This window comes from Pleurotus ostreatus (assembly GCF_014466165.1).
Source record: "Pleurotus ostreatus strain PC9 chromosome Unknown scaffold_3, whole genome shotgun sequence".
Lineage (NCBI taxonomy): Eukaryota > Fungi > Basidiomycota > Agaricomycetes > Agaricales > Pleurotaceae > Pleurotus > Pleurotus ostreatus.
The window spans coordinates 2,513,580-2,540,554 of NW_023503158.1; the positions used below are offsets into that span (position 1 = coordinate 2,513,580).

Consider the following 26,975-nt stretch of genomic DNA (forward strand, 5'->3'; position numbering starts at 1 on the left):
GCACACTCTCGACAATCAGCCCATTCCCTCCGGCCGTTCTTTTTAACTTTGCGTAAGCATTGATTGATTGATTATTGGTCCGGGCTATGCTTTACTTGTTTGTTCTATGTTCTATTCTCTACACGAGGCCTAGGTCGGTCCTGCACTAGTCTGACTGAGCGGACCACCGCCTGGAATCGCTGGGTCTCGTTCTTTCTTTTCCGCTGTGACCAGTGACGGATTAATTCAAGTTAATTCATTCACGCATTCAATACTCATTCGGCTTGTGACACACACTCGTGGTTTGTGGTTGGCGATGTCCAGAAGTTTGAAGGGTCATGACACCCTCCGACCTGTTTGCTTCTCCAAGGAGCTTTCTACCGCAAGGGTGACTTTGCGTCCTGCGTTGCGCCTTTTCTTTCCTTGTTCGTTGTTCATGCAGACGAGTAGATGTTATGTCCTCGGAGCGTCATCCATTCATTGGAGGCGTCTCTGTGACCCGAGTGTGCAGGCCAAGTCACATAGTCGCGTACACCTTTTCTTCGGTGTTGTGGCGCATTGGCACCGAGTTCGTTGTGTTATGTGTGCTCTGGCTTTCTTCGATTTCCCCTGCACCTTCTATGATTGTCTTCCTCTTATGCTATGCGGTCCTGGCGTAACCGTATGTGGCGAGCCAAGGTTACTTCCCGCTTCCAATTAGATTTGGAGGGACACCGGCTTTTCGCTGATTGGGCGCATTTATCTACTATGTAAATTCTCTTTTCTTTGCTTGGGAGGCTCTATGCGCCCCGATTCGTCCTCACGCCTTTCCCATGTGGGTGATCTAATCGGAGTGACGTTGCCCACACCTGCTCGTACGACCTCCCATCCTGCGATGTGGATGGATCTACCCTCGCATCTATCTGTGCATCTGCATCGAGATGTACACAAACCTTGCGCCCTCAATGCAACCCTGCATACGACCCCGTGCGTGGCAGCACCCATACGGATACACAACACAAGACGCGTCGTATTATTGGCACGCCTTCCTCGCTGTTGTCCCTGTCTCTGTTACGGTTGGCGCTGCTTTCTAATGCACGACCGGTGGACGGGTCCTCGGACATATGGGCTGGCTGGATGGCTGGGTGAGCGCGTTGATGCCGGACCTCAGTCTGGCTCTCCCTCCGCTCAACCCTATCTCTGTTCGTTGCTGTTGACTGGATGCTTGCCCTAAGATCTTTGTCTTAGGGCTTGTTCGCGAGCAGGGCCAGTAGCTATTGGGGTGCAATGCCTACCCCCGGGATCGTGTCCTTGACGTTGCTGCGGAATGTCAACAGACCTTTCTACGGGAAGGTTTTGGTTTACACGGCTGAGCGCGCAGATCCTTTGCTTTCATTGTGCGTGTGCTCTGTATGCCGACATGCCACCCAATCCCTTATTTCTTATTCTCTTTATTTTCTCGATGCCTCCTTTCAGTTTCTGCTGCGTATTCGGACTTCAGTCCGACTGCACTTCTTACTTCTGATATTCATCATTCATCATTCGCCATCAGTCATCTACCTCATGCATTCTGGGGGATTTGGCTGACGTCGTTAACACGGCTACTCAACCCTTTGCACCTTCCTCTTTGCCCTTCTTCCGTCTGTCTTCCTTCTGCCCGTCTTTCCGTCTTCTCAGCCTACCCTTCCCTCCCCCCTTCCTCCCACTCGCTATCCAATGCTCGCCCGCTTCTTTTGCGCTTCTCTTCTGCCAAGGGCCGACATTCCTGACTCTTGAATCACCGCCCGCTACATATATCGTCACATCGTTCTAACACATTCTATCATCTGCCATCCGAGCCATCCTCCCTTCCCCCTTCCCTTCCCTTCCCTCATTCCTTTGTCCGTTTTCTCATACTCATACTCATACTCATCCGAGATATGATATGATTTGTTGGCGCGTTTCGCGTTTCCCACCGCGATGCCGAGTCGCATCGTTTATCCTTATGGCTTAAATTCTTATTCTTATTCTAATTCTTATCTTTATTATTTTAATTGATACCGCCGGCATGATGCATGATGGGCAGCAACGCACGACGGGCGATCGTCCTCCGTGGAAGTAGCAAGGGGCAGGGCGGGCCGTGGGGGTAGTGTGGGTAGGATGTCGAGGCGGGGCTGATTGAATGGTGTGGGGGTGGTGAGTAGTGGGGGTTGCGCTGGTTGGTCACTGTCGGGGCTTTGGACTTGGACTCGGGGCTTCGAATTCATCCTCACTACCCCCTCCTCGTCCGTCCTCTATCTCCATCGCTTCTTCTCCTTTCCTCTTCCTTCTTTTCTTTTCTTCCTTTGTTTGACTCCCACTCAATGTTCAAGGACGTCTCGCTAACCATCCCCACTTCTCTATATCTTCCCATGTCTCCCGTGTCTTGACGATGTTACACCATTGCCCCGATCTACATGGACCCTTCCTGGACCTCCTCGACCCTACGCCTCCTCTCGATATCGATCCCTCGGCTAACACAATGACCTGGGAATGACGCTACGTCGACCCACATCCTCAACACAACAACATATCAATGCCGGCCACGCATCCTCCCTGTCACCGATGCGAATATCAAATATCTCAATGCTCACCTGGCCGTCGCGCGCCTGGATCGTGGTTTCTCCTATGCGATTCGCACCTGGATGTGGACTTCGAAACCCTTGAATATGCGGATACATCATGTGCGCCGACAATGTCAAATTGCTCGCTGTTTGGTCGCTGGGCCGCCGGCTGTCATCTTTATCGTCTGGGTGTGATGTAAACCTCTTACGTTAACCCTTCGTATTGACGCACACGACGTCGCGACATGAATGTGTGTCTTGTCTTACGACGTTCGGTTAACGCCATGGTCAACCTATTTTATGTTTGCATTTTCATTATCTGCCCGGTTATGCCCTCCCCGACTCCCCCGAAATATGCCCTGGCCCTGTTGACCTCCTGTCTCCTCCCCTTTCCCGCTTTCGCGATCGCGCACTCATTTCCGTTCAATCGGTTCCGTCGGCTCGCCAACCTCTAGATGCGTCTAAGCTGCAGGCTAGTATGCAGCGATTCTTTCAGAAAATGAGCGTCGATAAACCCGTGTCGAGGAACAACTATTTCATCCAGGTGGTGCCCCCTGAGCCGCTGGATGCCGTGGATCCGGAAGAACTGGCCTGGGGTAAGAACCAGAACGGTGAAGAGGATGTGAAGAGAGAAGGTGGGCTTGGTGCGAAGAGCAAGCGATATCAACGTGACGGTAAGACTAGTACATTCATTCTGTGATCATTTCTCACTGAGAGTGTGCTAGCAAATGCGCCGAAGCCGATTGTCGAGGCCCGGACGCTGCGTCTGCGATCTGAACGTCAGACGCTCCGCCGACTGCCCAAGAGTGGCGTGATTGTATTTGGAATCCGCACGTACATGACGCCTGTCGGAAGGTTGGTCGAGGAGGGCGTCGGCGAGAGACTTGCGGGTGCGGTACGGGGCTGGAGCGAAGACATTGACCAGTGAGTGGCTCGGTGCACAGCTGTATGGATTGGACTCACGGGTAATATGATTATAGGTACAAGGGCAGCGTGTTGTACAAGGAAGCGCTGCTGGCGTATCTCGATTGCCCCTTTTAGTGATTTCCATGTAGAAGCCTGCGTGACAGAAGAAAGTGTGACATTATATAGTGTGTGAAAGGGTGAATTAATTCAAAGTCCGAGGTGATATAACGCCAGAGATAACTACGTCAGACCTCGTCACACTTTTGCCCCCAAACCCATCGTCGTCATCGATTTTCCCCCAGCAACGCCAGCGCCGCGCCTGTCTCCCGCGATGACGACGACGACGACCGCAAAACTCGACAAAAAGCACGGTGCCCACAAACAGGCGCCCTCCTCCCCCGAAATCCGCCCCAACAATGCCCAGAAGCGCTCAGACTTTGACCTAGAGCCGAACCCCTTTGAACAGTCCTTCTCCCGCCCACCGACAAAAACGTCGCCCTCACGAGACGATGCGTCGTCCTCGGCGTCGGGCAGCGACGACGGCCACTCACACAACGACGCCGCCGCCGCCGCCAACGGCGCCAGGCCCCGATCGCGCGCAAGCGACGGCCATTCCCACCAACAGACGTCAACGTCGTCGCGCTCCCGAGGCGCTTCATCCTCCTCGCCCCGCCCGCTTCTCCCGCCCGTCGCCGCCATCTCCTCTCCCGCCGACCCCTCCTCGTCGTACTGGTCCTTCTCGTCGCTACGCGCGGGTCCTCTGTCACCCGCAATGTTGACCGCACCCACAGATCAGCAATCGCAAGCGCAGGGGTCTCAGCCGCATACACAGTCGTCGTCGCTCCAGTTTGATCCGTCCTCGTTCCGCACTGGGCTCACTCCTCGCACGGGCCTCACACCAAGGACGGGCCTGACCCCAGGGACAGGACTGACACCACTAGTAGGAGGGCCTGTCGCATTTCCCAACACACCCAGCGGCTATTCGTCGATGATGAACGGGACAGGGGCTAGCGGACCTACCATCACTCCCAATACTTTGAATGCGCTAACGGGAGCGCTCAACGGTGCCGGAGGAGGGTATACAGGAGCTCTGCACGCGCCACCCGCGGGAAATGTCAACGGCATGTCAGGAGGTGACTACATCTCGTCCGCAAACCAGGCGGCTAGTGCAGCGGCAAACGGCCTATTTTTGTTATCACAAGCTCATCAGGAGCTGACGAAGCGGGAAGAAGCCCAACGAGCCAGCAATGCCAGCCCGCAGAATAACAGCTCCTCCAACTCCAACGGAAGTGCGAACGGAAACAATGCTACGAACGGTGGCTCAACGAGACGAGGACAGAAACGCAAGTCTTACGACAGAAGATCGGTCGATTCGCAAAGTGCGCAACAAGCACCTGTATCAAATACAACTTCCAAGAGTAAACGTGGGCGAACGAACAGCACGAATAGACGCAGGATGTCACCTGAGGACATGGGCATGGATGATATGGACGACATGGACGACATGGATGATGACGGCGATAGTGGTAATGGAGGCGATGAACTAGAGTCAATGCAAAGCAACCAGGGTGGAGGCGGCGGCGGTGGAGGTAGGAGAGGCAACAAGAAGCCTGAGACGGAGGAGGAGAAGCGGAAGAACTTCTTGGAGAGAAATCGACAAGGTGCGTTGTCGTCTTTCCTCCCGTTTATATCCCTTGCGCCTATGCTTACGCGCCGCGTCGTACTATAGCCGCACTGAAATGCCGCCAGCGCAAGAAGGCGTGGTTAGCGCAGCTGCAAGCGAAGGTTGAGTATCTCACGCAGGAGAACGATCGCCTGACGTCGGCTCTGGTGACGTCGCGTGAGGAAATATCGCGGCTGTCGTCTCTGGTTGGGGGTGGAGGCGTTGTCGGTATGCCCCTCGGCGTCGTCGCTTCGCATGTAGGCGTCAATGGTGGCGGTGGAGGAGGGGGCGGCGGCGCAGTGCAGCCGGTAAGCATGAACGTTGCGCTGCCGGCGAAGCAGCAGCAGAGCGTCGGCGCGCGATCGGGATACGGGTATTAGGCTTGGGATAGGGCAGCATGCAGCCTTGGTTATGGCTGCGAGTGCTATGTCATTCTGGAATGACGCTGATTGTTTTGGTTCGATGATTTCTCTTTCATTCATTTGACGCTGTCTTTTTTGCTCGGGGCATATAAACACGACCGCTCACTCTCCCTCGTCTACCTATAGTCTCTGGCTCCGGCTCCGCTTCTCGTCTCGTTCGCCTGGCTCCTGTTTATGCTCTGTATTGTAGCGATATAAGAACAATGCCCCAGCGCCGTCCCTCTACTTACGATTTCCGTTTACTCGCGTATACGTTTACTTAGTATCATCCATATACATCATCAGCCTACATTACGAAAACCTTGTCGAGCTCTTTTGTATCTGGGAATAAATCACAAAACATTGTATACTGTGCATCTCATAGAATTCTCTTCTTGTGATATGGCTAATAGATCGTACTCATTCATTCGTTAGGTATCCTGGAGCTCGAATTCGGAACCTTGAAGCTCGGAGGATCTACTCAGCGACTCAGCGACAGTCACTTTGAAGGAAGAACTTGCAAGAGATCGCTCCATCGCTCACGCGTACGGTACGGTACGTATATGTCGTATATGTGCAGATGCTGTGTAATATGTGTAGCAGATACTATCGATTCCGAATGTTATAAATTTATAAAACCAGCGAGCAGCCCAAGGTGAGATCGCCGGGGTGAGGATCTATGGTGTAATCCCATTCCCTTGGTGTTATGGCTCCAGGCGATGCACCCTCTGCAGGGACGTGGGGGTCTGCGTCGCATCGTAGGATCGTTGATGGATAGATCTGGGTGGAACAACCCCAGATTTGTAAGTATAGACTGCGCAGGATAGGGTGGATCGTAGGGCGTGGTGTGTTACAGGGTGTGGAAATTTAAAAGGAAGGGTGCGCGTAAGAAAGGGTGTGCTGTATAACTGGTATAGTAGGTGACTGGTGACCCCCGGCCAGGGTTGTTGCCTTGATTCTTGAACGTTTGAACCTCGAACTTGGTCAGATGAGATGAACTGATGAGTCGTTGATTGGATTATCATGTTGTTATCATGTCTTGATATGATCATTAGGGAACAGTGATTGTGGGTTTCAGAATTCGCGAAGGCAAGAACGCGAACACGAATGCTGATTTACTCGAGACGCAGTGTTGTGATTCGGTGATTGATTTGGTGATTCGCTGATTTATTGTTGACGGTGGGATAAATCACCATCCAATCATTGGATTGGATTGGTCTGCGGCAGTATCATATGTACATTCTGGTAATACACCTTCCTACCTTTCTACCGGATCCTGATCTGACTCCTGGCTTGATCTCAGGCTGTGAACGACTGATCATATATCATATCTACATCGCACTGAGGTCTGATGATGGCCTATGCATCTGATGCCCCATGGGTGTGGCAGTAGCTCTGCGGGCGACGCAACACGACCTATCAACCCAGGCCATCACCGGTGTACTTGCACCGGCCTCCTGGTACCGGTAATCTTGACCTGGTGATTCTGCAATGTGCCTCTCGTCACCGCGCAGCAACCGTGCAATCTGTTATCTACGGCTCGTGGTCGCGGGGTTTGGTGGTCGAGAGGGTCCAGTTTCGTCATGCGGGGAGCCCGCATGATCATTGCGAATTGGGGACGAATTGCGGCGCTGGTATTTGTAGATCTGCGACCTAGAGTAGGCGGCATTTGACATTTGGGTGTCACGGTGCGGGTACGATGATAAGACATGTTGGATGGAACGGATTGGGCTCAGGATATTGCGGCGCTGGAATGGCCAGTGGACTGTGACATACATACACGATGTGGGCGCGATATATTTACCACCGCATCTGCATTTGTCGAGCAAGTATCTGCAGTGACAACAATTGGTCGTTGTTTTCAGCGGAGTATAATCTCACATACGCTGGTTGACAATGTCGGCCGACTAGCTCAGCTGGTTAGAGCGTCGTGCTAATAACGCGAAGGTCTTGGGTTCGATCCCCACGTTGGCCATCTGGAGTCGTTTGCGATCCTAGCATTTTTGGTGATTAATTGAACATGTAGCCCTGATGTCGTTATAACGTGGCGGTAAGGACTGGAGATGCAAGAGAGCGAGGCCAGCTGAGGAAACAATATTGAAATGTGAATCAATAATTAAGGTTACGATCTAGGCAGTAAATCGGCCGGCTCACCCAGTGGTCCAGCGTTGAGTACATCCGCCTCCGAAAGGATTCACACTTCCAGTCAGTCCTCCGAATGAGCTGGGTCATCGAATATTGAAGCGCAGAGAAGCTCAAGGCCCAGGACAAGACCGCAAAACAATAGTCAATCGACTTCGAATTCCAAGAATAAGATGGAGAATATAAACAAGTCTAGTAGGTGAGTATTAGAAAGATATATTTCGGTACATGGGAGCAAAGGTGCATCGGGGATCGAGTGGGCGATGGGCCTCTGAGACGAAGAGGGAGTAAGGCAACTCGAATAACCCATTTATTCCTCCTTCTTCTCTGCCGAGCCGTCGCTGCGAGAACGTGGGAGTAAGTAAGTTGTAAGGAGGAAGAGGGATGTCGAGAAGATACACTTACTCTTCGTCGTCGCTTCTATCGTCCGATGCACCGGAGGTACCTACGATAACTCGCCATGCGATCCGAGCAATCATCGTCCCCCAGATGATTTGCAGAATCTACTCACACCAATTACAAACACACGAGTGTCCACGCATTAGCGTCTTTCCCCAAATGTATATAGAGATAGAAGTAGAAGGACTAACCTGCAATGCGAACAACATCACATTAAACATCCTCATGGTGTTCGTGGTAACAAACCACCCGCGTTCTGGAGCCCACTCGTATTTGATGAAGCGGGGCGGGTCGTTGTATGTGGAGAGCATAACGAAGATGAAGAGGACGTGCCGTGTCACTGCCCACGAGAGGACCCAGAAGCCGAAGATGATGTCGGTGAGAGTTTGGGAGATCGAGAGGTAGGAGGTCATTTTGGCGAGCTAGGGGAGACACGGGGGAGTGAGTCCGTGACCCCAGATAGGACAACAGGGAGGAGTTCGTGACTTACTGGGAAGAAGATATCGCACCAGTCCATAATGACCATGATCAGACACCCAACACGCGTGAAGTTGAGGAAGTAGCTCGCGCCCATGAGAGCGACGGTGATGATGTGGTGGGCGAGCATCTGGTAGTGGTCCTTTCTACGTGCTTCGGCGTTGAGAACCAGGATTTGATGCGTGTAGAAGGCGGTCTGAGTGAGATAGTAGAATTTGAGGGGACCTGCGAGAGGCAAGTGGGGGTATCCCAGCCAGACATCTGTGGGGTCTAGGACGCGTGTTGGGAGATTGCGGTGGACATACTATCAGAGTCGCATTAGTTGAAGGGGAGGGGGATAGGAACAGAGAACGCACAAAACCGTAACACCATTGGAGGGTATAATATATGAACTGGTATCCTTGCTCCGCGAATCTGAGTACACTTCGATGAATTCGTTTCGTTTGTTTGGGGGAATGGGGCGTCGCCAACGCGTGCCCATTGGCATGAATCGCGTGTCCGTTCCCATTGCCGTTCGCCATCCCGTTCACCTTCCCATTGCCCATTGCACTCCCATTCAACGCACTACCATTGCCATTGCCGTTCCCATTGGCCTCCCTCTTCGCTATCCGCCTGTCCAGATCCCTCGTCAACTTCCACCGCGCGAACGGCTCCAGCACACACACTCGCGAAAAGTCCCTGAAAATAGCCATGACGGCAATACACGTTATGACAATGTAGATGTCCTTGGGCCCTGTCCCGTAATACGAGGCATTCGGCCAGAAGTCTACCTCTGGGGTATCGATGGGGTATTGGAGGGTAAAGAAGGGAACCATGAACGCAGGCAGCATGTCTAGCATGGCAGGTATAGTAGTCATCATCGTTTTTTCGTGCTGCTGCGGTCGTTACCAACGCATGAAATCGTGGTGCGCGTCGTCTCCCTGCACGTCGACACCAACAACGCAGATAATGAATTAATGGATGTCAGAAATACAATATGACACCATTTTTGTTTGAAGTAAATATTTACTCGCCTGGTTTCTAATGGAGAAAAAGAATGTGGTGGGAGAAGAAAACGACAGCGAAGGCGACAGACAACCTGTTTGCGGGCCAAGTGGGATTTTGTATGTTGCGGCAGGTACCAAATACTCGCGGTGCCCCAGGCCCCTAGCCTCAAAAATTGAGCCAACCGGACCCCGCACGTGGGCGCTTTACATACGGTTGCCACTTCCGTGACAGCGCAGACAGGTAGGGCTTCGGGGCGCGTCGTTCATGGCCTGGAGGGTAAAGCGACGCGTAGCATTTCAAGCCTTCGGAGATGGCGGTCGGAAAGAAAGAGAGGTTGAACTGGGAAGTAGTGCACAGTTCAGCTGAATATTATCCCCCTGAACGAGCGACTCAGGAGGACAGGGGCCACTACTTCTTCCCACGGTATGCCTGAACTTGGATTTCGACCCAAGCTCTGTGAGCAACGCAACAGTCATGAATTCCTCATCATCTTCGAACCAACCGAATACGACGCTCTACCTCAACAACCTCAACGACAAAATTAACAAAGAAGAACTGAGAATACAACTATATGCGCTGTTCACGACATATGGGAAAATAATCGATGTTATCGCATCCAAAAGCCCAAAAATGAGGGGGCAGGCGTTCCTGGTGTTCACCGATCTCGCAGCAGCGACGTCGGCGATGAGGGCGTGCGAGGGGATGGTGTTCTACGATAAGCCTCTTGTGAGTTATCTCCTTGGAACGCCAGTAAGTGCGCTTTGTGATCCATTTAATGCTAGCATATCGATTACGCGAAAGGCAAGTCGTACGCGACACTGAAGCGCGAAGACCCCAATTTCGTTCCACCGACGGCTGCGAACGCCAGTGCACTCGTCAGGAACGCCGCTTCTCAGAAGCGATCACGCGAAGACGGCGCGCAAGACTCTGTCAAACGCGAGAAAAACGACGATGACTCCGATGACGAAGAGATGGAAATTGACGACGACGACGATGAGAATGCTGCTGCAAAGTCGAAGAGTAATACGGTCATTGAGAATGGTATGTCGATATACATTCGCTCGGAATATATTCATCGTGTTTGCTTCATGAAATGAACGAAAAGCTACGGCGGTGCCTCAAAGTGTCCAACAGCCCTCATCAAGACTGGTGTGCACAAATCTACCTATGGAGGTCACGAACGACGTGCTTTCGGTTTTATTCCAACAGTACGCATACACTTTGATCCTAGTCAGAATACTTATTGAGCATATATGCGACATAGATACCAGGGCTACATGACCTGCCTCGTTGCCCAGTCTCCGACGCCAAACGCAGAGGGCGCACGCGTGAAATTTGCTCAAGTCATATTTAAGTCCCCCGAGTTCGCTACAGTAGCGAAAGAAGCTCTCAACGGGTTCGCACTGAAGAAGGGTTGGGTCATGAACGTCATGTATTACTAGATTTTTTGGATTGTCTGTTGTCATTTTTGGTACGTGGACGAATTCTGAAATCTTTCAAGTCTGATGCTCATCACTCGTAGCTCATGTAGCTGCGATATGTGTTATTACAAGTTCCCATTAACATCACTACGGGGCGGTTACACTATTCATTGCCTATGGCGTGGATCGCCTGACTTCACGCGCTGAGGACTTTAAGCAACTCCTCTCCAAGAGGACCCGCAGACGCTGGGTTCTGTCCGGTGAGCAGCTTGCCATCCACGCTGACTTGCACCTATTATCGATCATATCGTCTCAGCAAGCACTTCTCTGAGTTAATCAACAGGAGCACTTACGCCCCAAGGTTCACTAGCTTTCTCGTATATTCCACCAAGCTCCGTGATTTTCGTTTCTAGGAGGAAGGGAATTGCTGCTACTTTGTTCACAATTTGTTCTTCCTTGTTGGAGAAGCCGGTGAATTTCTTGCCCACGAAGATCGACTTTCCAGAGGCGTCGACTGCGCCGACTAGTGCACTGTATTCGATTCACGATTGTTGTCAGCCTCCCTCCCTCACCACAGGAGGAAACGGACACTCACGCAGTACCATGGCACACTGCACCAACGATCTTATCCGCTTGCCAGAACTTGGGAACACGGATTAAGCAAACTCGACCCCACGCACAAAACGATCAAAAACGACTCACTCCAGACGCAAGCTTCGCATTCACCGGATCAGTGGCCAAGTCGATTACCGGACCGTGCCCACCAACATAGAATATCGCATCATAGTCGCCCACGGACACCTCGCTGAGCTTCTTGGCTGTGGCTAGTTTGTTCTGGACGGCGGGGTCGTTGAGGAACTTGGCGCATTCTTTGTCTTCTTTCCAGGCCTGCCAATCGAGGATGAGGGTCAGTGCAAGGTGTGGTGAAGATGAAAGGGGGACGTACGGCGACACTACCCTCGTCAATCGGTGGGTTTGGGCCCTCCGGTGCGGCGAAGTCGACGATGTGCTGGGGAGCGATGATGTAGTACGGGTGAGCAGCTTCAGGGAGGTACCATCCCTATTTGTCGCAGCCCGTTACTTCCAGGAAACTGTGAACATGCGACAATGCCACTTACGGTGCCCTCACCGAGGAGAGTCTTGCTGGCAGAGGTAAAGACGAAGAGGACGCGTTTCTGTGACATGGCCTTCTACTTGGTGTTATCGAGTGAATCGGGTACTGGTGCTGATAATCCCTCCTTTTATAGGTTGCGTCATAGCGTGTAGTGCGCTTTGTAATCCTGTGTTGCGATCACATGGGTGCTGTTGGTTCAGACGAATCAGACGAATGAAGGCGAATGGAGGACCAGATTGGTGTCAGCGGAATGTCAGCACGAACATTCGTGAACATTTGAAAGCCTAAGACGTCTCACGAAGCAAGTCGCCGAGGCCGAGTTCGAGCTTAGAGATTGGTCTTGGAAATTTGGATACGCTGCACGATAAGGATGGTGAAAACTGACGGCGCCAATCTATTCGCTAGTCAAAGCAATGAGCTCATGGAATCCCTCGACGATACAAGCAGTATCCGGTCCGGTAGTAGTTCGGAATAGGGCATAGCTAGGGGTAGCGAACAACAATGCGTAAAACAGCAAGATAGCGAATACAGGTACGATGAAGTATGGAACGATGAAGTATGGTATGCTTAAACATTGCGTTGTCCATAAATATGTGTGAATGAATGAGTGTGTGTATTTTGTCCGTGGTTCAGAAGATTCAAACAGCAAAATGGAATTTGAGATGGCCGAGCTTCTTTTCAAGCTCTGACAACTCCATGTGCTTGTCCACCCCAGCTTGCTTTATCTCCTTTGCTATGTCATCGCCGTAGAACGCTGCGATCCACGAGTAGACTTCAAATCCTCGCCTCGGAATGCCCAAGGGAAGCTTGGGAACGAACAGCCCTGCGGCCAACCCTAAAACAAGAGTGGCGCCTACGAAGATCCCCATGTACATGTAGTTTAATGATGCGCTGGAGAGGACGAGGTCTGGATACGACCTTGCGACGACATCGCCGTTTCCTGCCAGGTAGGCCAGTATGTGAGTGGCATCCGCTCGAGCGCGGGAGTCCGCAAAGAAATTTTCAGAGAGCTCTGTGTAGCCCTCTGGTCCTTGGCCATTTGTGTAGCTGATCACCTATGGGAACAATAGATCGGAATGTTTCGTTAGCAAACAGAGGAGACAACTCACTGTAGGGTTAGGAGCGTAGGGCGAGCCGTGACCGTTGTCCTATAAATATAGCACATCAGAATAGGTCGATCTAGGTGTGGGCGCAATCTTTACCTTCAACAATTGATTCACGGAGTTTCCATGAGCCACATCGTAGACCGAGCTCAGATTCGAAGAAACAAGTTGGCGCTTCACGCCGTTCAAACGAGCACCGGTGTTCAGCTCGGCGCCCACATTCGCGATTTCATTCCCCTTGCTAACAATTCGTGTCGAAGTCGGGGATCCAACCGTAGAATTGTATGTTTCCAGCACCCAAGGTTCAAACAACTCCAAGCAGATGGCCCCGTCATACCCGATTGTCTGGGGCGGGGTTGTGGCGGTTCTTGTGACGGGATACACACCCTTGGGTGTAAAGCTCGTGTCGACTCGCACCAACAGCACTTCCAAGGAAGTAAACCCTTTTCCGTCACGACCCATGGAGACTGGATCACTCTTGAAGCTGTGAGAGATGCCATTATCGAAGAATACGGCTGTCAAGGGTGTCAGTGGTACAGCTTCAAATTTAGGAGGAGAGGGCGCACCACCCAGAGCTGTGTTCGCCGTATCAATTGAAGCCGGGAGCGAATCCCCCTTTAAAACGTCCGTTAGGTTTACAGGACTGTTGAGCCTTTCAGGGAGATCAAGTTTGAAGGAGGAAAACAGATCACGGAGTGTGTCTCGTGGCGTAAAGACATAAGATCGCCCAAGGGTGGAAGCCGGGATACTGAGAGAAACTGAGCCGCCATATGGATGAATAGGACGATTCTAGTGCTTACATGTTCTGCGTAGGGTTTGGAATTCTCCGACAGTGCATTCGTATGCCCCATCGTGGAAATCTATACCCGATCATAAGTATATACCCTTGGAGTCCTGCATTAAGCCACAATCACCTCAAGACCTGTCCAGGATCTACAGGCTTAGATGCGTCTGCGGTGCCAATTTCGACTGGAGAAGTATGGCTCTCGTCGCGCGTGTGGGACGTGTCGAATGTGCCTAGGCCATGCCCATTAGGTCGCAATTGCGAACGAGTCACTTCAGCGAAATACACGTTGTCGTTGTCAGCTTCCCAAGGAAAAGAAACCGCCGATGCAGTGTTATCCTCCGTTGCGAACCCAGAAAGAGTCCAAGTGAGGTTGAAATTCTGTCATACGAGTTAGTGTTATTGATATCATAGCTATGGCTCTGGTGACTTTACATTGAAGGCAGGTTGCAACGCTGCAGCTTGAGTAATATCGTTGTCGGTCAAGTCCCCCTTCACAGGTACTTCAGTATATTCAAGGTGCTGGTGCTGGAAAAGGTTCGATATGTCAGCGTATACAATAATCAGGCAGTTAAGTGCTTACCTCCACCCTCGTAGTAATGTCAACAATACGGCCCAGAATGAAGGGCAATGCAGCCGCGGCGGTGATCAGAAACAGGAAGAACACAATAAATAATGTCCAAATACTGTCACCATGGTTCAGCCACGGATAAACACATCTAGATGATTAAACACACCGTGAGCTACGCGACAAAACACCAAACATCAGTAAAGTGCATTCGGAATGAGAAAGGCCGACTTACTCGTAGCGTTTACGCTTTGAACGCGCTGTGCCCGTATACATCGTTCTATCCCACAATATTCGTAACGCCGACCATGCGCTAGTAGAATCGTCCGAAAGTGCGGCAAAATCCCTTAGCTTTATGCCAGATGCCCCGTCCAGCTGACTTTGATGTATCAAAGTCGCCCACGCTAGACGTGAGATTAGTAGGCTACGAGGTGAGGTCGACGATCAATGCTTACTGGCTGCTTCAAGGAATGCCTTCCCCAAGTTAATCAAACTAATGGCCAGGAAGAAACCCACTAAACCACACCCGATGCTGACAATGAACCGAGTCCAGAACAGGGTTCTGTTACGCGCGATGATTGTGAACACCAGCAGCGTTGGGAACGCTAGCAAACATAGGACGGTATGAAGAGCAAGGAGCCTCCAATCGGGTGCTTCAAAGGACTTCGAAAACGGATTTCGTCTGCTACTTCTGGGAGGCGGAGGCGGAGGAAAAGCCGTTGGTGGTTTGTCGTAAGTGTGGGGGAGTAGTGCTACATAAGCTGTTGGCTGGGATGGGATACGGGGCGTTGTTGTCAACGATTCATCGGACGATGAGGCATCCGAAACCGTCCTCCGGTGTGGATTAGGGTGTGTTGAGTAGTCCATCCCAAGGTCCATCGATCCGTGGGGCTGGCGCGGAAATTGGGCGCCTTGGGGAAGGTACTGGGTCGCAGGAACATAGGATGTTCGTGTCGGAGCATTCACGTAAGGACTCCAAGGATCGTATTGTGTGTTGCCCGACATGAACGAACCTTAGAGAGAGGGGGGAGGTGGTGTAGTATGACGATCAGGAGGAATTTAACCCAAGCCGCATTTCTAACGCGCTCATTGTTGGGAGGCTTGGCAGGATTGGTTAGAACGGGTAACGCGCCGCCGCTCTGAGGCGTGCATGAAAAAGACGACGCGACCCTGACGTTTGAGCATAGCAAATGGGAATCATCGGTTGTGGTGTCCAGCCTCCAGGCGTGCCGCGCAGGTATAGCTGTACATGTCAACAACTTGCAACATACAACACATTTGCGACACACCCTCTTGACAGGCCCGGAATCAATTCATTGACTATTGAGTATTAGCACCTCAATTGGGTTGATAGGAGGACTAGGGCGTCTATTTACTCTCAACCTTGATGTTTCAAACCTTCAACGTGGGACCGGCAAGCTGTGATGACTTGCGGCAGAATAATTTCAGGCAGTCTAGTGATCAGAAGTAAGATTAATGCCACTTACTCAGGGAAACGGTTGCGGGGATGTAATGTCCATGATACACGGAATAATAGGAAAGCAGCCTCACTGCCAAAGTCCTGGTCATTTGGCGATGGGAAGGAACGTTGATGAATGTCGCGGAATCTGCTGGTGTGTGATCTCCCTAAAGTCTGCGTCTATACCTGTGTTGAATTATATTGATTCAATCGACTAAAGAATACAACATACCGTTCATATATTATATTACAAGCGTTACAGCCTCACTCGCCAGTACGCATTCACCGCTTCATAGTCGACGAAGAGACTTGCAACTGTCGCTTTACTTTCCGAGCTTGGACCCACTTGAAAGTTACATTCAAGTTGAACTTCGTAGTAGAAGCGAAGGAACTGACTTCTGTAAGTCATGTGATCTCAGTTCCCGTCGATCACGATTGATGACTGATCACGATCGCTTGAGATCGTAGTGACCAGTCCCTGAACTGACAATTTATTATGCGGGTCACACAGGATCAAAATTCTGCAACATGCGGAAAGTTAGCGGCCATCTTCACTCAGAATGGCACCATCATCTTGGACCCAGCGCCCCGCAACCTATGCACCATACCGTGTCTACGAGCGGCCACTTGGTCACACAGAACTCAGTTTCTACCACGACAGTCTGCTCAGTGGCACGTCAGATACAACAAGGCATGTCCTCGTCCAAGAGAAGGAATACCAAGAGCCTTCGCTCTTTTCCGAGCTGAATGTAGCTAGGGCATGGGTTGATACGAAGCAATATTTCCCTCTTCTGGGCTCGCAGATGCTGGTTGGCCTAGGGGGAGCCAGTGGTCAATTCATCGTAAATGAAGAAGATCTTTGGTCCTACAAATCGTCAGAGGTGCACTTTTTGACCATCGACTCTGCGCGCGATGCGGAGGAATTGCTTCTTGACCTTCGTCATGGCGAACGGCGGCTGAATAGCCAAACCCTTGCTCAAGTCCATATTCTCCGAAGAGTTGACTTACCGTCTCACTACCATGTCATGATCCAGGTGGCGCATGCCATCACAGACGGGATGTCTAACATCGCTCTCTTGAAGTACTTCATGGACTCTCTGTGCACCGTCAGGCCAAAGCCCAACTTGGAGGAGAGGTTGGGCATGGCATTGGCTTCGGAAGAGTTGGATCCATGCCTTCGTCTGAGTCTTCCGCGTCAAAGATGGATTCGAGCTATCAGCGAAGTCATCAGGTCCATTCGCTGGGATAAACTTAAAGTAAGCTACCTCCCCTCTCAGTAAATATGTATATTACTCACCTCGTATCAGGGAGGTCACACTTTGCCACAGATTCAGGACCCTTCCAGTTCGGTCGCGCCTCCAAAATCATATCTGGCAAGACTCAGTCTACCAGAAGACATGACGAAGAAAATCATTGCTACTTGTCGAAGGCATTCCCTCACGTTTGGGCATGCGTACGCTGTGTTAGCGCAAATAGCGATAACCCGGATTCTCTGCCGCCGATATATCGAAGGTCGTATTAGCCAGGAGGAATGGGATATGAGGCGGAGGCAGCCCATGCATACCGGTGGCCCGCTAAATCTACGGCCATATTTGGACAAGGAATGGTTGGCGAAGGGAGGTCATGCCACTGTGGGCTGTGCCATCGGGTTCTTCTGGTACACGCTCCCATTCATGCCTCTCGGCTCGGCTGCAAATCTCAGCGTTGGAGGCCACATGCCGTCCTTCGCTGAACTATTGAGCCGAGATCGGTTCTTCCTGAGAACGAACCTCGTCAAGAGGCAATCCAGCCATATTTTCCGGCACCCACTGTTTGGCAGCATCGTAAAGCAGCAGGCCCGGGATAGAATCCAGAGGGTCGTCCAGGTGCTGCAGAATTTCGAGGCTGTGAAAGCATCAGGAGGGGAGGCAGCCTCCTCCAAAACGCCGTTCGTCCTTTCTTTCGCCGGATCGAGCATGGGGAATGTAAGTCTTCACGGCCTAGCTTGCTGTCTTGCCACCTGATGGGATCTCAATAGGTTGAAAACATAGAACAGTATGAGTATCCTTCCCGAAAAGGGAAGGACTCTGTGCCTCAAACACCGTTACTTCGAATCATCGCAACTGAAACGTACCTTCGCTGTCGACCTGGTGAGCTCTATTTAGGCTCTGCGACCGCTCGAAACATGCTCCACATGTATGTCTTCTTCGACGGGAATGCTTATGAGGAAAGCACCGTCGACGAATGGTTGAAGGAAATTAAGGACGCCGCTATCTGGTACCTTGGTGAGGAAGATGAACGTCAAAATCAAGGCAGGTTGTAGCAACATAACGAGTTGGTGGACTGTAGCAATCTAATTGAATGTACGAAAAATTCTGGATTACAAACTTTCTGTGAGTTGTCAATGAAATAGTAGTGAACACTAGGACACTAGGACAAAATGAAGGAGCTAGAAGACTCGCTGCCTTTGTTTGCTTGTGTTGCAGCCTCCTTCCCTCCCGGTTCGCAACATTCTTGTGTGGCGACTACAACGAATCTCGCAGAATTCGAAAGGACGCCATTGCGGGTATATCAGGATCTACCTAATGAATGTGACTAGTATTTCTAGATTTCAGAAAACATAGCGGAATTTCATATTCCCCAACCTCTTCTCAATTTCTCTCAGCTCCATGTTTCGCTCGACCCCAGCGCGCTGCATCTCGGTCGTCACTTCGTCTCCATGGAAGGCGGCAACCCAAGAGTATAGTTCGAAGTCACGGCGTGGGACTCCTAACGGAAGCTTTGGCACAAAAATGCCTGCAAGCACGCCGAAAGCCAATACGAGGACCAAGACAACAACCATTGGCACCGTGAGGATACGAGCATTTGATAGCACAGAATCGGGATAGGAACGCCCCACGATGTCGCCAGTGCCCGCTAAATAGGGCAGGAGATTAGTCGCGTCCATTTGCAATCGTGTCTGTATAAATGCGCGTTCCGCAAGTTCAGTGAAGCCATTGGCACCTACGCCAGTGGAATAAGAGACGACCTGGTTGCCAATGAGTACGCCTGTGACCCTCGGCAATACACAAATCAAAATGGACGACTCACCATTGGCGAAGGCATATATGGGGCGTCTCGGGAGTTGTCCTATTTCGTGTGTTAGATTGAGTGCAGCAAAGCTCTCTCAATAGACGGCGCACTTTCACCAACTTATTCACTGAGTTTTGATGCGCAACAACGTACGCAGGCCACAATGCAGAAGAGTTGAGCTGGCGCTTAACACCCGAAATCGTCGTACCAATGTTCGATTCACCACTCAAGCTATCCGTGGTGGTGCTGGCCTTGTTGATTATCCTCGTCGAAGTGGTTATGCCTGTGGAGCTGTTGTACGTCTCAACGATCCACGGTTCGAATAGTTCCAAGCACAGTGCAGCGTCGTAACCGATGCGTGATTCGGTGCCGTCTGCGTTGGAAATGATGTCGTTGCCGAGGACGGGGAATTTGCCTTCAGGTGTGAACTCCGTGTTCAGCCTCACCAAAACGAATTCCAAACTGACAAAGCCTCCTCCATCTTCTCCCATTGAAAGTGGCGAACTATAGTAACTGTGCGAGACCCCGTTGTCATTGAAACCAACTGCACGCAATGAGTTTACCATGATGATACAGTTAAAAGTAGATCCTCACCTCCAAGGGTCAAAGGATTGGGATCGATCTCGAATGGGAGAGTATCGTTAGGTTTGATGGCGGTAGTCAAGTTCAAGGGCTTGTCTAGGATTTTTGGAAATTGAAGGCTGAACGATGTGAATAGATCCACCATGGTCTCCCGAGGCGCAAACAAATATGTCACATTCAAGCTGGACTTCGGAATGCTAATAGGAGCATTTAACTTATGGAAGAAGGTGAGAGTACGCAAAGCTCACAGATTTCTCTCTGCGTTTGGGACTTTCCGACAATGCATCCGGGCTCCCCATCGGGGATATCTGATGCTTGATTAGGCCCTAGTGTGGTGTAGAGACTAGTTACTTACCGTAACGTCGTACCGGCATCAATGCCACTGGATGAGGTGGGAGTACCTGGTACATCGATGTTTGTGTGGTTCTTTGGGGTGTGTACAAAGACGCCAAAGCCTGAGCCATCTGGTAGGAGTTGGGATGGTGTGGTTTCAGCGAAATAAACCATATCCGTGCCCCAAGGGTATGAAAAGGCTTGAGGGGGTTGACCATGCTCGTAGTGAGAGAGGGTCCAGCCAAGGATAGGATGCTATTTCGCGACCCATTTCATTGACGGCCAACACATGGAATATGGATATCTACCTCGAAGACTGGTAATAATTCAATTGCTCGAGTTAAGTCAATAGCCGACAGGTCCCCTTTAAGTGCAACTTCTCGATAGTCGGTATGTTGGTTCTGTTTCAAGTACTTGATCAGGGATACAGGCTGGATGAGTGAGAGTGTATCTTACTGTGATTCGCGTACTAATCTCCACTAAACGTCCGAGTATGAAAGGGAGGGATGCGGCCAGAAGTACGAGAAGGAGGAAGTATACAACATACAGTGACCTGGCGTACACGTCAACTTCATCGAGCGCCATAAACCCACAAGTACCCACCAAGGACGAGAGCTTGATGCCACGATAGAAGATTAACACCGAATCAAGGTGACTAGTAATTGCTACGCACTCGTATGCCTTTCGTTGCTTACGAGCGGTACCCTGGAACATGATTCTGTTGAGAAGCACGCGGGCCGCGACCAAAGCACTCGTTCCTTGAGACGCCGCCGCAAATTCTCGAAGAGTTAAACCAGGTGCTTCAGGTAGACGGCTTTGATGGATCAAAGTGGCCCAAGCTTGAACAGAACCGATTAGCACCACGAACATGGGTCTAAAAGATATAACATACTTGCTGCTTCAAGAAATGCTCGAGCAAGGCCCAACAGACTCAAACCTAGACAGAACCCCACGACCCCACAGCCACAGCTTACTGCAAAACGCGTCCAAAAGATGGTTCTATCTTTTGCGATCAGAACAAATATCATGAGGACAGGATATGCGATCAAGCATAGTCCAACGTGAAGGACAATCAATGCCCAATTTGGTGCCTCGTATGCGCTAGAGAATGGGTTTTGTGGCGAGGATGCAATTGGTTGATTGAATGGAGACTCGTCTTTTTCTATCGTGGAGGATGCGGAGGAGTTGGGTTGGGTGCCATTGTGAGATATCTCCTCTGTGGGGTCCGGGTCTCTGTAGTCTGGAGGAGATGCAACAGCAGATATACCAACGGGCGCTATGGATTCGACACTCGATCGGTCCGTGCCTGGCGATGCATCGATTTCTGGCGTTGAGTTGGGAGCGGGTGCTGGTGGAACAGGAAGTGGGCGAATTGAGCTGCGACGCGAATAAGTGGAAGTGTGGTGCGAGAAAATTGCGCTTGACGGAGTGGGCGGGTCGTCCTGCCAGAAACCTGCTCCGTCAGTCGCATCGGAAGAACGAATGACTGGGTTAGGCATGATGGCTGCCTTGAACGAGAAAGTGGGGGCAAGAGACAGGAACTCCTACTGCCTTGAGGTCGAGGTTGAGGAAAACATACAAACGGCTGCAAACGAGTGTGCATTGAACTGGACTTGGCTAACCGAGACCGCCCTACAAAAGCGCACGGGTAAGCACATAGGACTGTTTCGAGTGTTGGCCCTGGGCGTCTCAATCGTTATGGGCGGCGCAGGGTCGATTGTTTTAGAAGTTACCAGCTATGGATTCCGGAATCTGAGCCTTCATAAATGAAAGATTTTGGGCTGGGAACGAGTGGTAGTCTCGTAATAACTAGATACTACACAAATGTGCTGGCTCACCAAAAAAGAAGAGGTTAAAATGCTATGAAGACTCCATGGATTCGGGTACACGATGCTTTTTCTTCCTCTTTTTCTCTTTCTCCTTGCCCTCTTGTTCCTCTCCGTCCATTTCGGCTTCCAAATCTGCTGCTGAAGGTCGTCGTTTGCGCTTCTCTTTCACTGTGGGGGCCGCGTCCTCAGCTGGCGCCACAAACGCCTCAGCGCGTTCAGCACGGCGCTTAGCAGTAGTTTCTGCTTGCTGTGGCTTCATTTTAGTCCAGAGTCAATGAAAAGTCATCAACAACGCACCTTTTGTTGTCTTCGCTCTTTTTCTCGCGCTTCCTTTTCGTGAGATTTGAGGAAATACTCGCCAGATTCTAATTGGAGGTCGACCTATACAGTGCATGTTATTCTTGCTCGGTGAATTCGCAACATAAGACGAACCTTCCGAGGCTGCTGCGCTGGTGGGAAGGGCGTGTAGACCTTTTTAGCAGGTTTCGAAGATGCTCCTTCCAATCCAGCAGCTTTTCGGGCTTCGTCTTTCGCTGAGAGCTTGTCATTCTTCTTCGCTGTTTTCTCCGATGTTTTGAGGTGACGCTTGCGGAATTGGGGAAGGAACCTATCCCAGGATTCTGTTGCCAATTTTGGATCCTTTGCGAGCTCACGACGAATCATTAGTTCCTATTCGGAACGTAAGTGACTGTTTAGCGACCAAGAGCGCTTGGAGAGGCTGATACTGACCTTTATGCGGTATATCGGGTGGATATTCTTCATGCAATCTAGGACGATCCGCCGAACCTCCTTCAGGGACTTATAAGGTCCCATGACACTGACTGTACTTCCTTGCACAAGTACATAGCATTGTGTGAGCAGCTCAATTGCCTGACACGACGTTGATGAGTGTGAGCAAGGCACGCACAGATTACATACCTTCAGCGTACTCCCATCTGGCCCTATTATTCTCTGCCGTCGCTTCACGAACCGCTCCTTATTCCGCACAAGATTCCCGATTTTTATGATGTCGCATGCTACACCGTCATCCATGATTTTGATAGCCTGATTGACGGCAACGCCTCTAGCAAGCAGCTTGATCATGTCCCGAGCTTTCAGAATGATATACGGATCGTATGTCTTCCTCGTAGTCCGTACCGACATCGAACCATGGACAAGATCAAGTGTACATGCTATGCCCTTGATAGAATGAGCAGAAAGTGAAAGAGAAGTATATTTTACACGTACTTGGGCATCCAAGGCCTTTGTTACCGCACTCCATACCTCCCGCAAGTACCTTTCTCTGTACTTTGGAAATAGCGTCGCAAACGACGATTCCTCGGTGAATGGACCGGCTTTGTTATCCTCTGGTTGAAATGGGTCGACTTTCCACTAGAAATAGGGTTTATTCTGGGGTATATATTCAATATTTAGATTACCTACGCTAGTCTGATGTTAGATTATTGGGATCTCGAAGCATAAACATGAACTCACTGGTCAATATCGTCGGTATCCCATGCTGAGAACAAGCTATGAGCATCCCAGAATACATAGAAGCATATTGTGACATACGTTTTTCTTTTCTGTGGTTCTTGTGCCTGCTGGTGGATGCTTGACCGTCTTCTGACATGACCGTTACTTACTGCGATCTAACAAAACTTCCCAAACCAAGTTACACTTTCGATATTCCCACGGTCAATAACTCTTGCCGTTCGTTCTATTGTCAGGGTCACCTTCACTTTCCACATTCCGATCTTCCCTCTAACAATCCTCACACTACACAATGGACATCGACGACGCATACGCTCCAGAGGTCTACGATGAAACTAATGGCCTCTCTTACGACGACACTACTGCATATGAAGAACAGCTACCTGCAAACTCTACAGCTGAGACGAGTCGCGCGTTAGCAAACAGAATAGGTCGTACCAAAGTGTACTTGCTCTCCGAATCGCGTTCGGTGGGCGGTAAGGTACGCAGACAGTTTGGGATTAGATAGTGACGTTGATTTGGGGGTCTGCAATCATTGAACCCGTTCGCCTGCCCGGTGGCTTCAGCGCAAGCGAGACGGGAGTGAAGACGCTAGGGAAGAGTTAGAAGAGGAGCCCTCTATGGAAGAAGGTGAGCTATCCCGGGCTTGCCTCTTTAGCGAATCACAAACCTTACGCAGATTCACCATATCGAACAAACGCGCTATTGTTCCAAGGAACACCTATATCACATTTGCCCACCAGTCGACTTTTTGCATACGCTACACAATTCGATGCACATCCTATGGGGTTGGAGTGGATTGACGATACTACCTGTGTGTTCGTCTTCACGTCCAAGACTGCGGCACAGAGCGCCCACGGATACTTGCTCAAATCCGCAACGGAAGAAGAGGACGAAGAAGGTTACGTCACAGCGAAACCTATCCCGGTAGAGATCTGGCCACCAGAGGAGCGCATCAACAAGAGTCTTGGAAAGGCGGAAGGGTTGCGCGGCATCATACGAATGCGGTGGGCGAGACATCAAGATGTAAAGAAGAAGGGTGCAAAGAAGGAGAGCGAGTTCTACCGTAAGCATGGGGCGACTGCGGGGAAGGAGCTTCACGGCGTCAAAGCCCCCCTGGATGCAGAATCCAAGCGGAGGCGAGGGACTACTGCGAACGGAGGTCTTGACGAAGCTACGGAGCGAGCCAGGCTTGATGAAGACTTGGACAATTTCCTCGCAGCTGACTCCGACCACGAGGATGATACGATGGCCGCTGACGAGCTTCCGGATGACGAGCCGCCGTCCAAAATGCGATCAGACTACATTGCCACCGATGGCCGAACGCTGCTCGAACGGACATCCGTGATGCGAATTCAACCCGATTCCCTTGCCTCCCGTCTAACTTCGCCTGGACCCAAAAGATGGAAGAATAATGAAGGCGCTTGGGAGACGAACGGGACCGACTTAGAGTGGGGAAGAGAACGCGAACGTCGGCCTCGCGGTGGACGTCAACGCGGTGGCGAACAAAAGTCCCGAGGTGGAGACCACCGGGCACGGCCGAAGAAGAGTCAACAAGAACTTGACGATGAACTCGACGCGTTTCTAAGTGGGAAGTAATTATGGCGTCGGGCGTATTGATTATTCGATAAGTGTAATTTTTGTTTTTGACATTGTGTACATGTATACGGAGTAACCCCCACTCAGTACTTCTATCAGACCGTTGGTTCTCGTTTGCTGCACATACTTATGTGGCATTATGCTGCCGTAGACATCTCGCATCAACTTCATTGACTTTGCCTGTGTCGCGAACACGTGACAAGAAACAACCTTGCTTTCTAACCACCATCATCGATTCCACTATGCACGGCGACATAAAAGAGCAACACCGTCGCCACCGACGTTCTGCATCGTCTACTGGCTCGAATCACGCTTCCCAGCGTACCGACAAGCCCATACCACAACCGTCGGGGCTTTTTGCGCGCATTCAGAATCTTCGGACTGCAGCCAATACAATATCATCCCTGAGCTCGCTCTTGCCTTTCAATGCGCCTCAGATTTCTCCCCTGCCTACACCTTCTACGAGCGATGTGAATACCGTGCTGGGTGGATCTCCTACAAGAATCAATATCAACGTGGACGTCCATACGCGTATGCACAGCGAACACCCAGGATCGATTTCTTATGTCATGGAAGAGAATGAGAGCCAAACGTACGCGATTTGGGCTGGATCTCCTCATCCTAATCGACGACGGACCCCAACAAACACCTTGCTTAATGTGGATACGCAAGCGACTGAACACGATGAGGAATTTCTCCAAACAGCCGCTTCCCTGCCAGATCCGACGCATATACCTCATTCAGAGTACGCTACTACGAAGCTCTTGAACTCACATCCTCGTCGGAGTCGCAGAGCTCAGCAAGTCTCGCCGACGCACGTCAAGCGGCTTCTGTCGAGCTTCTACGAACCTTCTCAGGCGTTTGACGATCATACGCGGCCCTCTGCGATTAAGCCTGACTACGTGAACGTGCCCTCCCTGGACCCGTCTCCCGTACTATCTGATAGGACGCCTCCTCTGACGCCAGACTCCTTCCACGATTCTGGTGGCTCCCTTCCGTCTGTTACTCCGCGTCTTCGATTCCAAAGTGCATTCGATGAGGAAGGACTAGGACTTGCATTCGAGGACAACGCCGATCTAGTCGACTTCGAACACAGCTATAGAATCCAGAACGCTGAAAACCACCACCGGCGGGCTGATTTTGCCCAAGAAGATGGAATATATGCGCCTGCTTTATCACGTTCAGTACAGCAAGGGAAGAGGCCATTATACCTAACCGAGGATATGAACGGCAGACCTGAAACTGCCCACAATGCCCGCGATACAGCTGATATCGTTGACGGCGAAGAGTGGGTTGGTCTCAAGTATACAATAGAACTGAGTACACGAGAACGCCATCGCACACAAAGCCAACAACCCGCCATCGAGGGCGAGCATTCTAAGGTGCGTATGAATGCACTCCACAGTTGTCACACCCCAATTTATCTACCGTTCACTTGTAGAGTCGTGCATCCTGGGCTATGCTCCACCAGGAAGTCACTCATCCTGCTATGATTGAAGAAGAGTTCTACCATTGGCGCCAGTGGCACAAGTTCCTCGAGCAGCACGAACAAAGAGAAAAGCAAAGGAACATCGGTCAGCGTCATTCGTATGCTGTTCAACAGCAGAATAGCCAGACTGCCAGTCAAGATAACGAGAAACAGATGAAAGAAGGTGCTTGGTGGATACTTGGAAGTAAGAAGGAACATAAAGTGAGGAACACTGCGGTGGCTATCCGTGTGCTAAACTAACATCATCAGCCTCAGAGAGGGCTAAGCTGCCCTACTAGAGGCAAGTCATTCGGCAGGACCGTTTCAAGTGAGGCGGTACGTTTTCCATTATCGTTTGAAGCAGAACCTCGCTCAAGATGTGTTTGTGCCCCTTCAGCATGTAGAACATGGAGAGAAACAAGACAACGCCCTCCGTCCGCAGTCTTTTGGGTGTATACGCGACTTACACACATCCAGGTTTTTCAGATAGTCGATAGCCAATTTTTCCAGTTGCTCTTCCGCTTTCCATGTCGCCTTCGATTCAACGTTTGCAATTTCTTAGCATTTCTCGGGGTTGTGGTATTGGACATTATATGTATTTGTATCATACAGGCAACACGTTACGGAACATACTCGTAGAGATGAGGGGAAGATGCGATAAATATTGTATTATTATGAC

At 50.8% G+C, this 26,975-nt stretch overlaps 11 protein-coding genes and 1 non-coding gene across 12 annotated transcripts; 7 read left to right on the top strand and 5 right to left on the bottom strand.

Moving 5' to 3' along the window:
* Positions 1–3,039: 3,039 nt before the first annotated feature.
* PC9H_005439 (uncharacterized protein) lies at positions 3,040–3,581 on the top strand (the record flags this gene model as incomplete). The annotated part of the gene is made up of 3 exons (XM_036775011.1): positions 3,040–3,214; positions 3,266–3,464; positions 3,521–3,581. 3 exons carry the CDS (start codon positions 3,040–3,042, stop codon positions 3,579–3,581), a joined length of 435 nt encoding a protein of 144 aa, XP_036633513.1.
* Positions 3,582–3,777: 196 nt separating this feature from the next.
* On the top strand, positions 3,778–5,489 carry PC9H_005440 (uncharacterized protein; the record flags this gene model as incomplete). Its single annotated transcript, XM_036775012.1, has 2 exons — positions 3,778–5,107; positions 5,176–5,489. 2 exons carry the CDS (start codon positions 3,778–3,780, stop codon positions 5,487–5,489), a joined length of 1,644 nt encoding a protein of 547 aa, XP_036633514.1.
* Positions 5,490–7,411: 1,922 nt separating this feature from the next.
* Positions 7,412–7,485, top strand: PC9H_005441. The gene has a single exon. It is a non-coding gene; the product is annotated as a tRNA-Ile (tRNA).
* Positions 7,486–8,053: 568 nt separating this feature from the next.
* LAG1 (sphingosine N-acyltransferase lag1) lies at positions 8,054–9,388 on the bottom strand (the record flags this gene model as incomplete). Its single annotated transcript, XM_036775013.1, has 4 exons — positions 8,054–8,155; positions 8,243–8,473; positions 8,542–8,832; positions 8,885–9,388. The coding sequence occupies 4 exons, from the start codon at positions 9,386–9,388 to the stop codon at positions 8,054–8,056; spliced, it is 1,128 nt and encodes a 375-aa protein (XP_036633515.1).
* A 601-nt stretch (positions 9,389–9,989) lies between these two features.
* On the top strand, positions 9,990–10,957 carry PC9H_005443 (uncharacterized protein; the record flags this gene model as incomplete). Its single annotated transcript, XM_036775014.1, has 4 exons — positions 9,990–10,241; positions 10,298–10,556; positions 10,621–10,723; positions 10,780–10,957. 4 exons carry the CDS (start codon positions 9,990–9,992, stop codon positions 10,955–10,957), a joined length of 792 nt encoding a protein of 263 aa, XP_036633516.1.
* A 175-nt stretch (positions 10,958–11,132) lies between these two features.
* On the bottom strand, positions 11,133–12,120 carry PC9H_005444 (uncharacterized protein; the record flags this gene model as incomplete). The annotated part of the gene is made up of 6 exons (XM_036775015.1): positions 11,133–11,228; positions 11,290–11,467; positions 11,532–11,578; positions 11,639–11,824; positions 11,883–11,996; positions 12,055–12,120. The coding sequence occupies 6 exons, from the start codon at positions 12,118–12,120 to the stop codon at positions 11,133–11,135; spliced, it is 687 nt and encodes a 228-aa protein (XP_036633517.1).
* A 568-nt stretch (positions 12,121–12,688) lies between these two features.
* Positions 12,689–15,510, bottom strand: PC9H_005445 (uncharacterized protein; the record flags this gene model as incomplete). The annotated part of the gene is made up of 10 exons (XM_036775016.1): positions 12,689–13,105; positions 13,160–13,198; positions 13,253–13,668; positions 13,720–13,901; positions 13,954–14,013; positions 14,068–14,318; positions 14,373–14,465; positions 14,521–14,623; positions 14,741–14,909; positions 14,961–15,510. The coding sequence occupies 10 exons, from the start codon at positions 15,508–15,510 to the stop codon at positions 12,689–12,691; spliced, it is 2,280 nt and encodes a 759-aa protein (XP_036633518.1).
* Positions 15,511–16,524: 1,014 nt separating this feature from the next.
* Positions 16,525–18,266, top strand: PC9H_005446 (uncharacterized protein; the record flags this gene model as incomplete). The annotated part of the gene is made up of 3 exons (XM_036775017.1): positions 16,525–17,220; positions 17,272–17,928; positions 17,982–18,266. The coding sequence occupies 3 exons, from the start codon at positions 16,525–16,527 to the stop codon at positions 18,264–18,266; spliced, it is 1,638 nt and encodes a 545-aa protein (XP_036633519.1).
* Positions 18,267–18,554: 288 nt separating this feature from the next.
* PC9H_005447 (uncharacterized protein) lies at positions 18,555–21,429 on the bottom strand (the record flags this gene model as incomplete). Its single annotated transcript, XM_036775018.1, has 8 exons — positions 18,555–18,971; positions 19,034–19,072; positions 19,126–19,559; positions 19,610–19,794; positions 19,846–19,905; positions 19,953–20,185; positions 20,239–20,361; positions 20,905–21,429. The coding sequence occupies 8 exons, from the start codon at positions 21,427–21,429 to the stop codon at positions 18,555–18,557; spliced, it is 2,016 nt and encodes a 671-aa protein (XP_036633520.1).
* Positions 21,430–21,790: 361 nt separating this feature from the next.
* KRR1 (ribosomal RNA assembly protein krr1) lies at positions 21,791–23,368 on the bottom strand (the record flags this gene model as incomplete). Its single annotated transcript, XM_036775019.1, has 7 exons — positions 21,791–22,006; positions 22,057–22,140; positions 22,192–22,428; positions 22,489–22,629; positions 22,678–22,938; positions 22,987–23,123; positions 23,311–23,368. 7 exons carry the CDS (start codon positions 23,366–23,368, stop codon positions 21,791–21,793), a joined length of 1,134 nt encoding a protein of 377 aa, XP_036633521.1.
* A 153-nt stretch (positions 23,369–23,521) lies between these two features.
* Positions 23,522–24,828, top strand: PC9H_005449 (uncharacterized protein; the record flags this gene model as incomplete). The annotated part of the gene is made up of 3 exons (XM_036775020.1): positions 23,522–23,710; positions 23,796–23,859; positions 23,909–24,828. The coding sequence occupies 3 exons, from the start codon at positions 23,522–23,524 to the stop codon at positions 24,826–24,828; spliced, it is 1,173 nt and encodes a 390-aa protein (XP_036633522.1).
* Positions 24,829–25,070: 242 nt separating this feature from the next.
* PC9H_005450 (uncharacterized protein) lies at positions 25,071–26,793 on the top strand (the record flags this gene model as incomplete). The annotated part of the gene is made up of 4 exons (XM_036775021.1): positions 25,071–26,210; positions 26,270–26,518; positions 26,573–26,632; positions 26,701–26,793. 4 exons carry the CDS (start codon positions 25,071–25,073, stop codon positions 26,791–26,793), a joined length of 1,542 nt encoding a protein of 513 aa, XP_036633523.1.
* Between the last annotated feature and the right edge of the window lie 182 nt (positions 26,794–26,975).